This window comes from Polypterus senegalus, chromosome 12, assembly GCF_016835505.1.
Source record: "Polypterus senegalus isolate Bchr_013 chromosome 12, ASM1683550v1, whole genome shotgun sequence".
NCBI classification, from domain to species: domain Eukaryota; kingdom Metazoa; phylum Chordata; class Cladistia; order Polypteriformes; family Polypteridae; genus Polypterus; species Polypterus senegalus.
In genome coordinates this window covers 39744230-39757934 of record NC_053165.1, presented here as the reverse complement: position 1 = coordinate 39757934, position 13705 = coordinate 39744230, and the positions used below count along the sequence as shown (strand labels likewise).

The window sequence follows — 13705 nt, the reverse complement described above, 5'->3', positions numbered from 1 at the left end:
AGCAGTAACCAACAAGTTGCTCCCAAGAATATTTGCAAGTGGAAGAGCAGTGCATTCTGTTAAGCCCCTGCTATCCCACCATTAGAGTGGGAGAAGAACAGAAACAGGTGTGGAATGTAAATGGGGTATTGGAGCTCTTCTTTACCACTGTGGGCGAATTTAATTTGGTCAACAACAGCTGCTTTCCTTAGTTTACCTCCTAGCTATACCATTCATTTCTTTACTTTTCAAATGGATTATTAACTTTGTCTGCCCTTTAACCACATGATTGCATTGATTGGATACCTTTCTATATTTATCATATAAATGTTAAAAGAACCTACATTACTTAGTTTGAATTACTTTATAAAAATCATTATTTTCCAGAGATGCTTACTGCAGTACTGAATGCAAGGTAAGACACCTCACAAGCTAAGGCAGAATGCCTGTTGCAATCACCATCTTTTTTTCAAATCCAAAACTGGCTTTTACCACAATTAATACCTGTGAGATAGAGTGGCTAAGTAGTCCACAGTTTGAATTGGGTGTTTATTTTGGTGATAACTAAATAAATAAGTAATCAGTCTGACTCTTTTAAAATTGTCATAGCAACTGCCTGGAGGTCCAGAAATATACAATGTTCAACTTTGTGTCCAAACAAAACTCTTACCAGAGCTTTATTTGTCTAGAAGTCTCAACCCCACATGAAGACATAAAGGAGGTTTCTGAAGGCATAGTTGTATGTTCTGATGTGCCTCTTTTACCATCACTCCAATACTCAACTATTAGTTGACAGACTCTATTCTCTCTGCCACTCTGCACAACATGACAGTATTGACTTTAGATTGGTGTCTTTGTGTATTTATTATATAATAGTAAAGGCCAATTTAAGTGTAGATTGGCTATTTTGATTCACTTCATCCATCCATCCATCCATTTACTAAAGCCATTTTATCCTGTGCTGGGTCCTGGAAGAGCTGGAGCATATCCCAGCAAGCATATTTATTTTCCAACTTACTTATGGTAGTTTTTTGAGTAGTGGAAGTTGCAGTATTACTGGATGCAAGACAGAAAACTTCATAGAATGAACTAGGGTGCCAATTCATAAAATGGTACACATAGTCTCTCACCTACTCTTACCCACAGAAGCCCAATATAGAAAAGTATTGTAGATATGGGAAGAACATGCGAGCAGCCAACTGGCATTAACTAGTCTGAAATTCTAGGATTCTGTAGCTGTGAGGCAGCAACACCATTATAACAGCACTTATTGATAATTTCCATTCTTGATAAATTAAAGGTTTATGGTAATATCGACTGCTTTGTAGTTGATCAATCCTAATGTGTATTACTGTATATAAAAGAAGGGTGGATTGGAGATATGTTAATCCACTTTAAATGAACACTTGTTGTAATTCCCACAGTAGAAACTGCAGAAATTGATTTGTAAAAAAGTGAAAAATGTATTCATTTAAAATGCTTTGCACTTACTGTTAAAGGTGCTACATAAGACAGTGGCTGGCTACTGTTTACGTATGATCATATGCAATAATTCCTATCCTAAAAATCGTTATATAAAGTTGATGTTGGAAATTTGTCTGCATTAGAAAATGGCACTTTGTAAATTTTTTGTTGATTGTCTTATTTGTATAAAGATCTTGGTCCCTGTGCTTGACTTATCTTCAGCTTCCACAATTAGGTTGACATTGGAGAATTTTAAGCTCGCTTGGTTTGTCTTTAACAGGCTGTGTTGACAGCTGCTTCTATTCAGGACAGCAGTTATTTTCTCTTTATGTTTAATCTTTTTAGGCATAAACTAGAAGGAAGAACTCTCCCTGCACTGTTGGGCAGTTAATGGTGAATTTTAAAGCAGAGATTTATTTGCTTTTCCAGACAGGAATGGATAGATTCACTGTGCATCATCTTCTTGTTGATGTCTTTTATAGTGCCTTTCTTTTGGCAACTCAAGAGTGTCATGAAAATCACTGTTATGAGGTAATAAGCATCAAGAGGTGGCTGTCACTTTAAGTGCCCCCTCCTCTGTTATCAGTGGGAGAAACACAAACAGCAGGCTGTGCTGCCTCTTCATGAGCGTGTCACACGCCTCTCAGGTTTCTGCTGCAGGAGCCCGGGCTGTCAGCAAGGAACTCGGCAGCTGGCATTCCACAATGACGGCCCTTTCTCCTCCTTTTCTCATCTGGTGGGAGATATGCCTGTCTTCATCCCTTGACAAAGCCTTCACACGTGCGGTCCTTGCCTGATGCCTCTTGCAGGATTCTGCTGTTTTTGTGGGAGCAGTCAGACAGGAGTCATTTGTATTCTCTACATCACTCTGTTGGCGTGGAGCTGCAGGAGTTTCCTCCCTCTTTTATCCCGGCCTGAGGCTGCTGGTGCCCTGCATCGCATAGCTGAAACAGAGCATGTTGTACCGTTATTGCTTCTTTTCAATTATTACACCAGTCCACCAGGAGTGCCAAGGAGAAATTGGCTAAAATGTGGTGCTTGCACTGCAACTCTGAGAAAAGCCAATCCTTACTGGAACTGGAGCTTGATAGCTGGTAAGTGAGGAAAATGGCAGCTACAGCTGAGAAAAGTGGCATGTCTCTTGACGCACTCTACATGTGTGACACATCTGGGCTTGAGTTCCATCCTCTACAAGTTAGACAGGAGTATCATTCATAGAAAATTTTACATTTTTATAGCAGAGCCTGTGCAACTAACATCTGAGCGTGGGCACACTGACCTGCTGTGTTGAAGAGCTGCTTGATTTTGATTTCTGGTGTTATGTTGATCCTGTTGTGGAGAGTGTTTTTTCTCTGTGATTACATGAAAAGCCCTCTTGAGGAGAATGATTCTTTGCATACTAGCCAACACTGTATTGCTGATTTTCTCACTGCTTCTTACAAAGTTTCTACTGTGTGTCACACACATGCTGACCAGTATAATTACTAGATATTGGATTGAATAAGTGAGAAAAATTGTGAATGACTGAGGAAATCTGTGTGGGCAGTACAATTGTGTATGTGCATAAATATAAGGCAAAGTGCAAGTGTGTTCAAATAAGCAAGGGCTACTGAGATAAGTAGATGTGCTGTGGGAGTGATGTAGAGTGCAAGCATTTAAGGCCTTTTTGTATATTGTGAAAGTGAGAGTAAGTGTCTGGTTGGAGAAATTTTGTTCATGTAAGAGACTGTTTATGAAAGCGACAAAAGCACTGATAAGAGTGACAGAGTGGTGGTGCTTGAGAGCAAGTAACAGGAAATGTGTATGTGATTTGTTTATGCATAAGTGAGATTAGTGCATTAATCATTAACACATCTACTTACATTGTATAGTATATGAGAGGGAACCAGCTTGTACACTTAAATGTAGTCCACTTTGGGGTAGTTGCTGGGGTCACCATGAAGTAAAAGCTTTGTACTACATTGAGGTTATGATGCAGAAAAGCTCTATTTTTACAGAGAACGTAGGCCTCCTTATATATTAGCAATCCACACTAACCTGTGATTCTTTGTCAGTCCAATTTACTCATTAGAGTTAATGCTATTGTTGTATTATGAGAACCTACATAGATAGTAGTGATGTTTTACCAGTGTTCTAGAGGACTGTGAAGTATAGGTGTTCTTGAAGGCACGGTTTACTGATGCCATTGCTGTATCTCTGCTGCTGCTGCTGCTTTGGACTCCCAGCTGACCAAGCATGGTTCTTCTGGGCTTCAATTCATTCATCTTCTAGTGACAGGACAAAGTTACATTTTTAGCGTTACACTTTTTCTCGAACAAACGTAAAAAGCTTTACATTTTTTGACTTGAAAAATTACATATTTATTAAATGTCAGGTTTCTACTGTAAAAACATGCAAAACACTAAAATTACAAATCAGAAGTGTAGAAAGTATAATGATATAAATAATAATGAAGAATAATAAAAATAATACTAATACCATATATACTTTCAAAAATGTGTCGTTTGTGTGGTATATTTTGAAACACAGTGAAATACAAAATCCAACATCACAGTTGAGACAATAGTAGTGTGGATTTTCTTTCCAAACTAATCAGCTATTGAACAGCACACTGAACATGTGCGATTAACAAGAGCGTCACTTTCGATTTCACTGTTGTTTCAGTTTCACTTCCTGAAGACACATTCACTTCATCATCACTGCTCGTATCACTGTCAAGAGCATGCAACACCTCGGCTGCTGAAAACATTTCTTACAAGACCCCATTATGAGGCTAGGATAAGACATGTTTGCACCGTTGCATGTGTAACACTTGGGCCTGACGCACTAACACTGTTGCCACTTTTATAGCCCAAGTAATCCTCTGGTCTTAACGATTATGTGAAATGCGTCTATACAGTTGCCTAAGTGATGCTCAGGATTAATGCTTTTAGCACTGTTTTTACAACCTGAGTGATGCTTGGGTCTAACACAAATGAGAGCTTTACTTTCTTTGTCATGTGATATGCCTTCACTTGAATGTTGGTAATGCTCTTAAATGATAAGTTCAGCATTTTTATTCAAAGTTATTGTTTCACACACCTGATATACAGTGTATATGCATTTGCAACAAAAAAATTTGTCCTAAAATTACTCATTTTCGGTAAATTTAAAAATATATCTTGCCCACACTAGTACTTGAAAATGGAGAGTGAACATGGAAAATGGAAGAAAAGCCTACAAACATACCAAGTACGTTCATTTCTCAAGCCAAGACAGTTGCAAAGTATTGATCAATGCCTTCTGTGTTTCCCATGTTTGTGACAATAAAAAGCATTTGGAAATAATAATTTTATCGCATATTCCTGGTACTGTTTTTTCTGTTGGTAAGGATAAGTTGCTGTTCACTTCTGCAAGTTCTTACATAGAAATGGAAGTAAATAAAAAAAATAAATAACCAAGTGGCACAAAATATTATTGTGATTTGGTCTTTTGAGAAGAAATCACCTTCCAAAGGTGTGAGAGGTTATCATGCAGGAAGACTTAGTGCTGATCTATTGCACACAGCTGTTCTTCTTTAGAAATGTCCGAATTTCATAAAATTGTATATATATATATATATATATATATATATATATATATATATATATATATATATATATATATACTGTATGTATATATATGTATCCCATAAAGTCAATGAAACTTATGGGATATTAATCTGGTCAGTTTTACTAGCAGAGGGGGTTGTTAATCAGTTTCAGCTGCTGTGGTGTTAATGAAATTAACAACAGATGCACAAGAGGGGCAACAATGAGATGACCCCCAAAACAGGAATGGTTTAACAGGTGGAGGCCACTGACATTTTTCCCTCCTCATCTTTTCTGACTGTTTATTCACTAGTTTTGCATTTGGCTACAGTCAGTGTCACTACTGGTAGCATGAGGCGATACCTGGACCCTACAGAGGTTGCACAGGTAGTCCAACTTCTCCAGGATGGCACATCAATACGTGTCATTGCCAGAAGGTTTGCTGTGTCTCCCTGCGCAGTCTCAAGGGCATGGAGGAGATTCTAGGAGACAAGTAGTTACTCTAGGAGAGCTGGAGAGGGCCATAGAAGGTCCATAACCCATCAGCAGGACCAGTATCTGCTCCTTTGGGCAAGGAGGAACAGGATGAGCACTGCCAGAGCCCTACAAAATGACCTCCAGCAGGCCACTGGTGTGCATGTCTCTGACCAAACAACCAGAAAGACTTCATGAGGGTGACCCAAGGGCCCCATGTCCTCTAATGGGCCCTGAGCTCACTGCCCAGCAGCATGCAGCTCGATTGGCATTTGCCATAGAATACCAGAATTGGCAGATGCACCACTGGTGCCCTGTGCTTTTTACAGATGAGAGCAGGTTCACCCTGAGCACGTGACAGAAGTGAAAGGGTCTGGAGAAGCCATGGAGAACATTATGCTGCCTGTAACATCATTCAGCATGAGCGATTTGGTGGTGGGTTAATGATTGTCTGGGGAGGCATATCCATGGAGGGTCACACAGACCGCTACAGGCTTGACAAAGGCACCTTGGCTTCCATTAGGTATCAGGATGAAATCCTTGGACCCATTGTCAGACCCTATGCTGGTACACTGGCTCCTGGTGCACGACAATTCCTGGCCTTATGTGGTGAGAGTATGCAGGCAGTTCCTGGAGGATGAAGGAATTGATACCATTGACTGGCCACCACACTTTCCTGACCTAAATCCAATAGAACACCTCTGGGACATTATTTTTTGTCCATTCAATGCCACCAGGTTGCACCTCAGACTGTCCAGGAGCTCAGTGATGCCCTGGTCCAGATCTGGGAGGAGATCCCCCACAACACCATCTGTCATCTCATTAGAAGCATGCACCGATGTTGTCAGGCATGTATACAAGAACACAGGGGCCATACAAAGTGCTGCGTACAATTTTGAGTTGCTGCAATAAAATTTTGGCAAAATGGACTAGCCTGCCACATCATTTTTTCACTCTGATTTTTGGGGTGTCTTTGAATTCAGGGCTCTGTAGGTTGATCATTTTCAGTTCCATCAAACGATGTGGCATCCTTTCGTTCCTAACACATTACCCAGTCTATATCAGTATAGATATCCAGGAGGATTTCTTTTTCCCATTGAGATCTGATGTGTTTTCAAAGTGTTCCTTTAATTTTTTTGAGCAGTTTATATATACAGTATATGTGTTTGCATTGTCCACAGCTAAATTAGCCACCAGTCTGTTTTCTGATCATATGTTGCACCTCACCTTCCGCAACTCACTGTTACGTCTTGTTTGTAAAGCTAGTTTTCTTTAGTGTAAAATAAGAAATGAAGAAATGTACACTTTTTAAGAGTTCAATCTGCACTATCTGTAATATTAGAAACTATTCATTTAGCATGTTATGGTTTATTCCGTTGTTCGTTTGCATGTTTTGGACATCCTAAAGCATGGTATGTAGTCTCCATCGGACTGTTGGCAGTATTGAGATTCCTATTCATTAAAACTTATGTTATTAGTTACTTAGTTTTTTGTAGAATCTTCGGGTTTCACTTAATGTATACCACAATGACAGTGAAGATTTTGAGAAAGTGAGAAACTAAGTATTATGTCTTTTACCCAGCAATTTGAAGAGCATTGTCTATTTAGGAAGATATGTGTCAGTGGATACCTAACCACTTTGCACTTTAGCATTCAAACCCAAGGTGCCTCCAGTCATTTCTGAACTCATTATTGGTGTACTACTCTGCTCCTGTGTTCAAAGACGGCACTTTACAATGTTCAAAGAATGGATACATTTGTTCATGCTGCTCTTTATAAATTAAAGACTAGGTGCAGACAAAAACCATTTAAGAGGTCTTTGATATGGTTCGAGAGATCTAGTGAGAAATGGGCATTAGGAATGATGCAGGTAGTGCTGCCTCTTTAAGCCGATCTTCTTCTCATGAGAAGATCTGGATGCAGAGTGAGGGAGTAGATTTGTCTTACTAAACGTTAAGTGTTTCACATGAAATAAGTCAGGCAGGAATGATTGTAGGTAGCTTTGCCTCTGAAACAAGTTTGTATATTGTGCTGTGGTTTTCTTTAACTGGGACTCCTTTCATTTGTCGAGGTAAAATGACTGGTGTTAGGAAGCTTTGTGTTCACTGGCTGAGCCAGCAGCTGACATGGTGCATGTTTGATGTGATGAGGTTTATAGCTCACATAGGGTGGAGTGGTGACTCTGAGGCTAAGGATCTGTGATGGTATCCGGTTGCCGGTTCGAATCCCTGTCACTGCCAAAAGAGATCCTACTCTTCTGGGCCCTTGAGCAAGGCCATTAACCTGCAATTTCTCCAGGGGTGCTGTACAATGGCTGACCCTGCGCTCTGACCCCAAGGGGTATGCGAAAACTAACAAACTCCTAATAGAAGAAATTGTACGTATAAGGTGAAATAAAGAAAAAAAAAACATTGTACTTTCCTGGTCTAAGATTGAAAATTTTTGTCAGATAATGAGGTTTGATATCTAAAGAATATTGACAGCAAAGTCTAGCTCACTATGTAACTACCTGTGAATTTTTCAAAAACCTGCCTTCAGTTAATTTTTTAAAATTTTGGTCTCTGTCTAATGTGCATCATGAAAGACTCCACAAAAATTTAAATTCAAGAGTGCAAGTAACAGAGAATGGGACCCCGGTACTACTGCACACCAAGTTTCTGTGAATGGTAAATGTGACAGTTTCATTAACATAAAACAGCATGCTTCTGTCACGATTAATCTTTGACCCTTTGCATGGCTTAGAAAAACGAACTTGTCTGGTATATGGAGCTAATGCAATTACACCCTCTTTGGACATCAAAGTTTGTATGACTTTTAAGGACAAGTTGGGAATCGGGTGAGGGAGGAGCAAGCATGGGGCACTTCTGTGGATTGTGACCTTCTCTCGGGCTGTTTATTGCTCTCATTTATGAATTGTAGAAGTGTCAAGTATCACCAGAGCCAAGGTAACATCCTGCTTGGCACAGGCCTCATACTGTAGATGTGTCTATACACACAATATGCTTTTATAGTAATGATGTTTTGGGGCTAGGATTCAACATTTTTCCATTGAAGTTGAGTGAAAGGTCTTACATTGTTTGTTCTTGTAAAGCCATTACTTGTTTGCATTTGTGTGGTTCCTTATTAATTCATTTTTGTGGCCTCCTGGTAGCATTATGGTCCTTCATGTTAGGCACCATAAAAGCAACATGACTACAGTTCAGAAAGCTTTGTATTACCATTCACAAGCACTCAAATGTGAATGTGATTGGCAGAAACAGGTGCAGATATGAGAGAAGTCCCAAGAGCATGATGCACAAATGGGCAGGATTGTGAATTACACTTAAAAAGAGCTACATGCAATAAGCTACCAATAGCACTAACCTCACCTTCCTCATATAATAATATGCAGAGGGGAAGCAGATACTCCCTTATAAGATAGAGGAAAAGAACCATAACATATGAACAGCTTTTCAGTTGCAGTGATCTGAGCTTAACTCCAGTTAAAAGGGAACAGACAGAAACACAATGTGACTCTCTTCTTTCTTTCTGCTGACCAGATTCTTCCATTTTGGTGCTGCAAGGTTGGTCTGAGCTCTTTTCTGGTTTGAAAGACTGCACTGCGCATCCATACAACATTCTCCCAAAAAAAGTCAGTTCAGCAGCATGAAGATGACAGCAAGATCAGATGAGGACACGTCACTGCTGGCACCTTTATGACAGTCACAGATAGACTGTTGAGTGCAATGCGGCAGCCAGACTATTATAAGGGCATTAGATGTGCAGCTTTTTGAACTGCATATGCTGCTGTTGTGTCTAATTTTAGTTGCTGTCTTCTGATAGTATTTAGGTGTTCTGTCACTAAAGGGGCAATAGCTTGGAGATAATTTACTGTAGAGATGGGGGGAAGTTTTCAGCTGGGCACTAAATAAAGTATCTCTATCTATCTATCTATCTATCTATCTATCTATCTATCTATCTATCTATCTATCAAACGCTGGGTACTTGAAGCATATAATTTGCACTGGGATTAAGAGGAGTAATAAGAGTTCATTAGTGATGGGTAGCAAAATGAGCTGGACAGTAAGAAATAACTTTCAAGGAGTAAACAAGGCATTTTCTTCGGTTGTATTGGCATTGTCTCAAGTGGTCATTGGTACCTGATAAAGAGACCAGACCTTTTCTGAACGCTAGTGTTTTTTTTTACATGCGTATAGAGAAGTTAGCAGTCTCAGTAACGCTGATTCTTATGTTTTCCCCTTTCTTACAGTGTGGAGGGTGATGGTCCAGGTAGCGAGGCAGGCACTACCTTGGAAAGCCCTTCAAATTATGGCCGAGGTCCCATAATTCAGAGTTCAGCTCTGAGTCCAGAGCACTTTGATCGGCCCTTGTATGGCCATTCGGTTTCTCCAGGGCAGCAGCGTCAGCGGCGGCCCAAACTACAGCACTCAACATCAATCCTACGCAAGCAGGCAGAGGAAGAGGCAATCAAGCGTTCAAGATCACTGTCTGAAAGCTATGAGTTGTCAACAGACCTTCAGGACAAGCAGGTATCTGCTGATTTCATTCATCCACTGTTTACTGTTTAGAACTTATGGGGTTGTGGGATTGTGCCCATCTTGTCCGCATGTATAACTGCCAACAACTACCTTTTCCAGTTTCATTGGTGTGCACATGCCATTTGACATTGGAGCAAGTAAGTGAGCCCTCTGGTTAAACATTTAAGAACACAAGACGTCTGACAAATGAGAGAGGACCATTTATTTCTTCCCTAATAACTAAGCTGTCCCAATATCTCACCCAGGTACTTTTTAAAGGTTGTCAGGGTTTCTTCTTCAACTATACGTCTCAGTAGATTCTTCTGGATTTGCACAACTCTTTGCATAAAGAAGTGCTTCCTAGCTTCAGTTCTAAATGCTCTTCCTTTTAATTTATATTTGCATCTTTGAGCATGTGATTCATCGTTAATTCAAAAGAATTCTGCTGGATGCACTTTAATCACCGTCTTTGAGAAATTTTGAAGACATGGATTAGGTTCTCACATAGTCTTCTCTGCTTGAGAATAAAAATTAAATTCTCTGAGTCTATCAGAGTACAACATGTCTAAGTCCTAGAATGTACCTGTTCACTCGCCTCTGCCCAAGATCAAGTGCTGATAGGTCTTTCTTGTAGTGTGGTGATCAGAACTGCACCAAGTGCAGCAGATGTGAACTCACTAGTCCATTATATAGTCTGAGCATAATGTCCCTTGATTTAAATTCAATGGATTTCACAATATAGCCTAACATTTTATTTGCCTTTTTAATTGCTTCTTCACATTGCTTAGATGATGAAAATGTTGTGTCAACATAAACCCCTATATCATTTTTTTTAGATGTCTCCCATCTTGTATTTATAACTGATGTTTATTTTACCCACATGTAACACTTTGCACTTTTTTACATTAAACTGCATTTTCAAAGTGTTTGTCCAATTCTGAAGCTTTTCCAAGTCTTTTTGAATTGTTTTGCTGCCTCCGCAGTGTCTACCATTCCTCCAGTTTTAATATCATCTGAAAATTGCACATTTTTATTAACTACACTGTGTCATCAATGTAAACCAGAAAAAATTAGGACCCATGGGCAGATGCCTGAGGGACTCCACTGATGACCTTACTCTAGATGGGGGATTCTCCTCTTCTATGTACTCTTTTTTTTTTCTCCCAGTTAACCAACTCGAGATTCAGTTTTTAGGTTACATCTTGATACCTGCAGCTTCTAGTTTCAGAATTAATCTTCAGTGTGGGACTGTGTCAAGTGCTTTTTCAAAGTCTGAATAGATTTTGTTGTATGCTTTGCTTTTGTCGCTGTTGCAGTTACCCATTTAAAAACAAAAATCTCTAAAAGATTGGTTTGGCACATCTTGGTCACATAATCCTGTGCTGGCTGTTATTTAGTATATCGTTTTCATGTAGGTATTTTTTCTTATTTATTTCTTATTTTAATTTTTATAGTTTTGTATGGTAGAGAAGTAAGTGTCTACTGATTTGTGTTTTTTTTTTTTTTTTTTTTTTTTGAGGTGGAGATGCTGGAGCGCAAGTATGGAGGCCGCTTCATAACCCGGCATGCAGCCCGCACCATCCAGACAGCTTTTCGCCAGTATCAGATGAATAAGAATTTTGAGCGATTGCGAAGCTCCATGTCAGAGAACCGTATGTCAAGACGTATTGTCCTATCCAATATGAGAATGCAGTTTTCCTTTGAAGGAGCAGAGAAAGTGCACAGCTCTTATTTTGAGGGCAAGCAGGTATCACTCACTGATGATGGTACCAACCTTGGTGCTCTCGTTCAGGCAGAATGCAGTGACCTGTCTGCAGCAGCCAAATCCACAGCAACACAGAATGACTTTACTGATGCCATCACAGAGTTAGAGGATGCTTTTTCTCGACAAGTGAAATCTCTGGCTGAGTCTATTGATGATGCACTTAATTGCCGTAGCCTGCATTCTGATGAGGGCCAACCTGATGAGGGCCATGTTCACTCAGGTGTTGACAGGGAGACTACTTATCAAGGACAGTCTGCACATGGAAAGTTGGATGAGATGACTGCTTCCTATAGTGATGTGACCTTGTATATTGATGAAGAGGAGCTTTCTCCTCCTCTTCCCTTATCTCAGTCAGTAGAGCGACCTTCCAGCACAGAGTCAGACTTGCGGATGCGATCTGTGAACTCTTCCCAGGAGTACTGGTCCATGGCACACAAGGATGACAAGGGAGACACTGACACTAGCTGCCGTAGCACACCTTCACTGGAGTGCCAGGAGCAGCGGCTCCGAATGGACCACTTGCCTTTGTTGACTATAGAGCCACCCAGTGACAGCTCAGTGGACCTCAGTGACCGCTCAGAGCGGGGGTCTCTTCAGAGGCAAAACGCCTATGAAAGGGGTGTAGCCAGTCAGCAAGGGAGTCCAAAGCACATTACTCATGGAATTCTCTCGAGGGGACCATCAAGAGAGGAGCAGCACCGGGCCAGACAACTGGAGAGCCATCTTGCCATCAATGGCACTGCCAACCGGCAGAGCAAGTCAGAATCAGACTTCTCAGATGGGGACAATGACAGCCTTAACAGCACATCAAACTCCAATGACACTATTAACTGTAGCTCAGAGTCATCATCCAGAGACAGCCTACGTGAGCAGACACTCAGCAAGCAGACATACCACAAAGAGACTCGCAACAGCTGGGACTCACCTGCCTTTAGTCATGACATCATTCGCAAGAGGCACTACAGGATTGGATTAAATCTTTTTAACAAGTAGGTAGTGCCAGGGGAAAGGGGAAATGCCAGGGCAGTTTTAAATGCATAAACCAGTAGCCTTATGCTCTAATCGCTTCAGCAGCAAGACGATGTGAGATGCTGCCATCCCAGGGACAGAACAGTGCCAGTATATGAGCAATGCCTTTATTCCAACCTATTTACACATTAACCACAAACCTTTCTGTGGTTCATCTGCTATTGTTGTTCAGGGTTGCCTGTTTTCTCACGGCAGAACATATAAAATTCCTGGTTGAACTGGTAACCTCTTTTGTAATGAAATCTTGATTTCTACCACAGAATCCCACTGTTAAAATACTTTTAATCCAAGGCCCCACTTTTTTTCCCTTTGCAAACATACCATCTGGAGTGTGGGATTCCTTAAGAGTTCCAAGTTCTGAAAAGAAAGTGGGCGTCCATAGAACAGTTGAGTATTTAGAATGAGCTGGCAAAGGTGGCACCTGGGAGTGCCAGCATTGGCTGAGTGGGTGCCTGCAATGTGACAATAAAACACATGCCTAATGTGACCACCTCTGCCCACTACTTCTTTTCTCCTCTTTTCCTTTTAGAAGGGTTTCTCTTTACCCAGTATCTAGATGTACTGTATGATATAAACTCCTGTTTCATAGCTTAGCTAGCGGCCTTCTCTAGCTTTAAAATCTCTTTATATTTTTCACCTCTAGGTATATTCTACTTCATAACCTGTAGAGAATTTATAAATTCAGCCCTGCACATTGATTTTGTTAAAAACTCTTGTCTTTATCCATGTATTTTTCTTATGTTCTGCTGCAAGCTTTCAGAGCTGTCTGGGTGTGTCTTCGACATGCAATGTCCACCATATTTTTTCTGACCCAACCTCATGATAACGTTTCCTCCCTATCTTATGATCTCTCTTGCTGGTTGGTTCCGTGTTTATTGAAAAATTAACATAGTGAAGCAACCACTTAT

At 40.4% G+C, this 13705-nt stretch overlaps 1 protein-coding gene across 5 annotated transcripts in view; it reads left to right on the top strand.

Annotated features, from left to right (window-relative positions):
- The window catches only part of iqsec1b (IQ motif and Sec7 domain ArfGEF 1b), a 193104-nt gene that overhangs the window by 158794 nt on the left and 20605 nt on the right, over positions 1–13705 (top strand). For 4 of the 5 annotated variants that reach the window (XM_039770925.1, XM_039770928.1, XM_039770927.1 and 1 more), the window contains 2 exons: positions 9736–10015; positions 11523–12757. In XM_039770925.1, the coding sequence (XP_039626859.1) occupies positions 9736–10015; positions 11523–12757 (1515 nt within the window). Of the gene's footprint in view, positions 1–2103; positions 2538–9735; positions 10016–11522; positions 12758–13705 lie in introns of those variants that run through there. The other variant, XM_039770926.1, reaches the window with a different exon arrangement.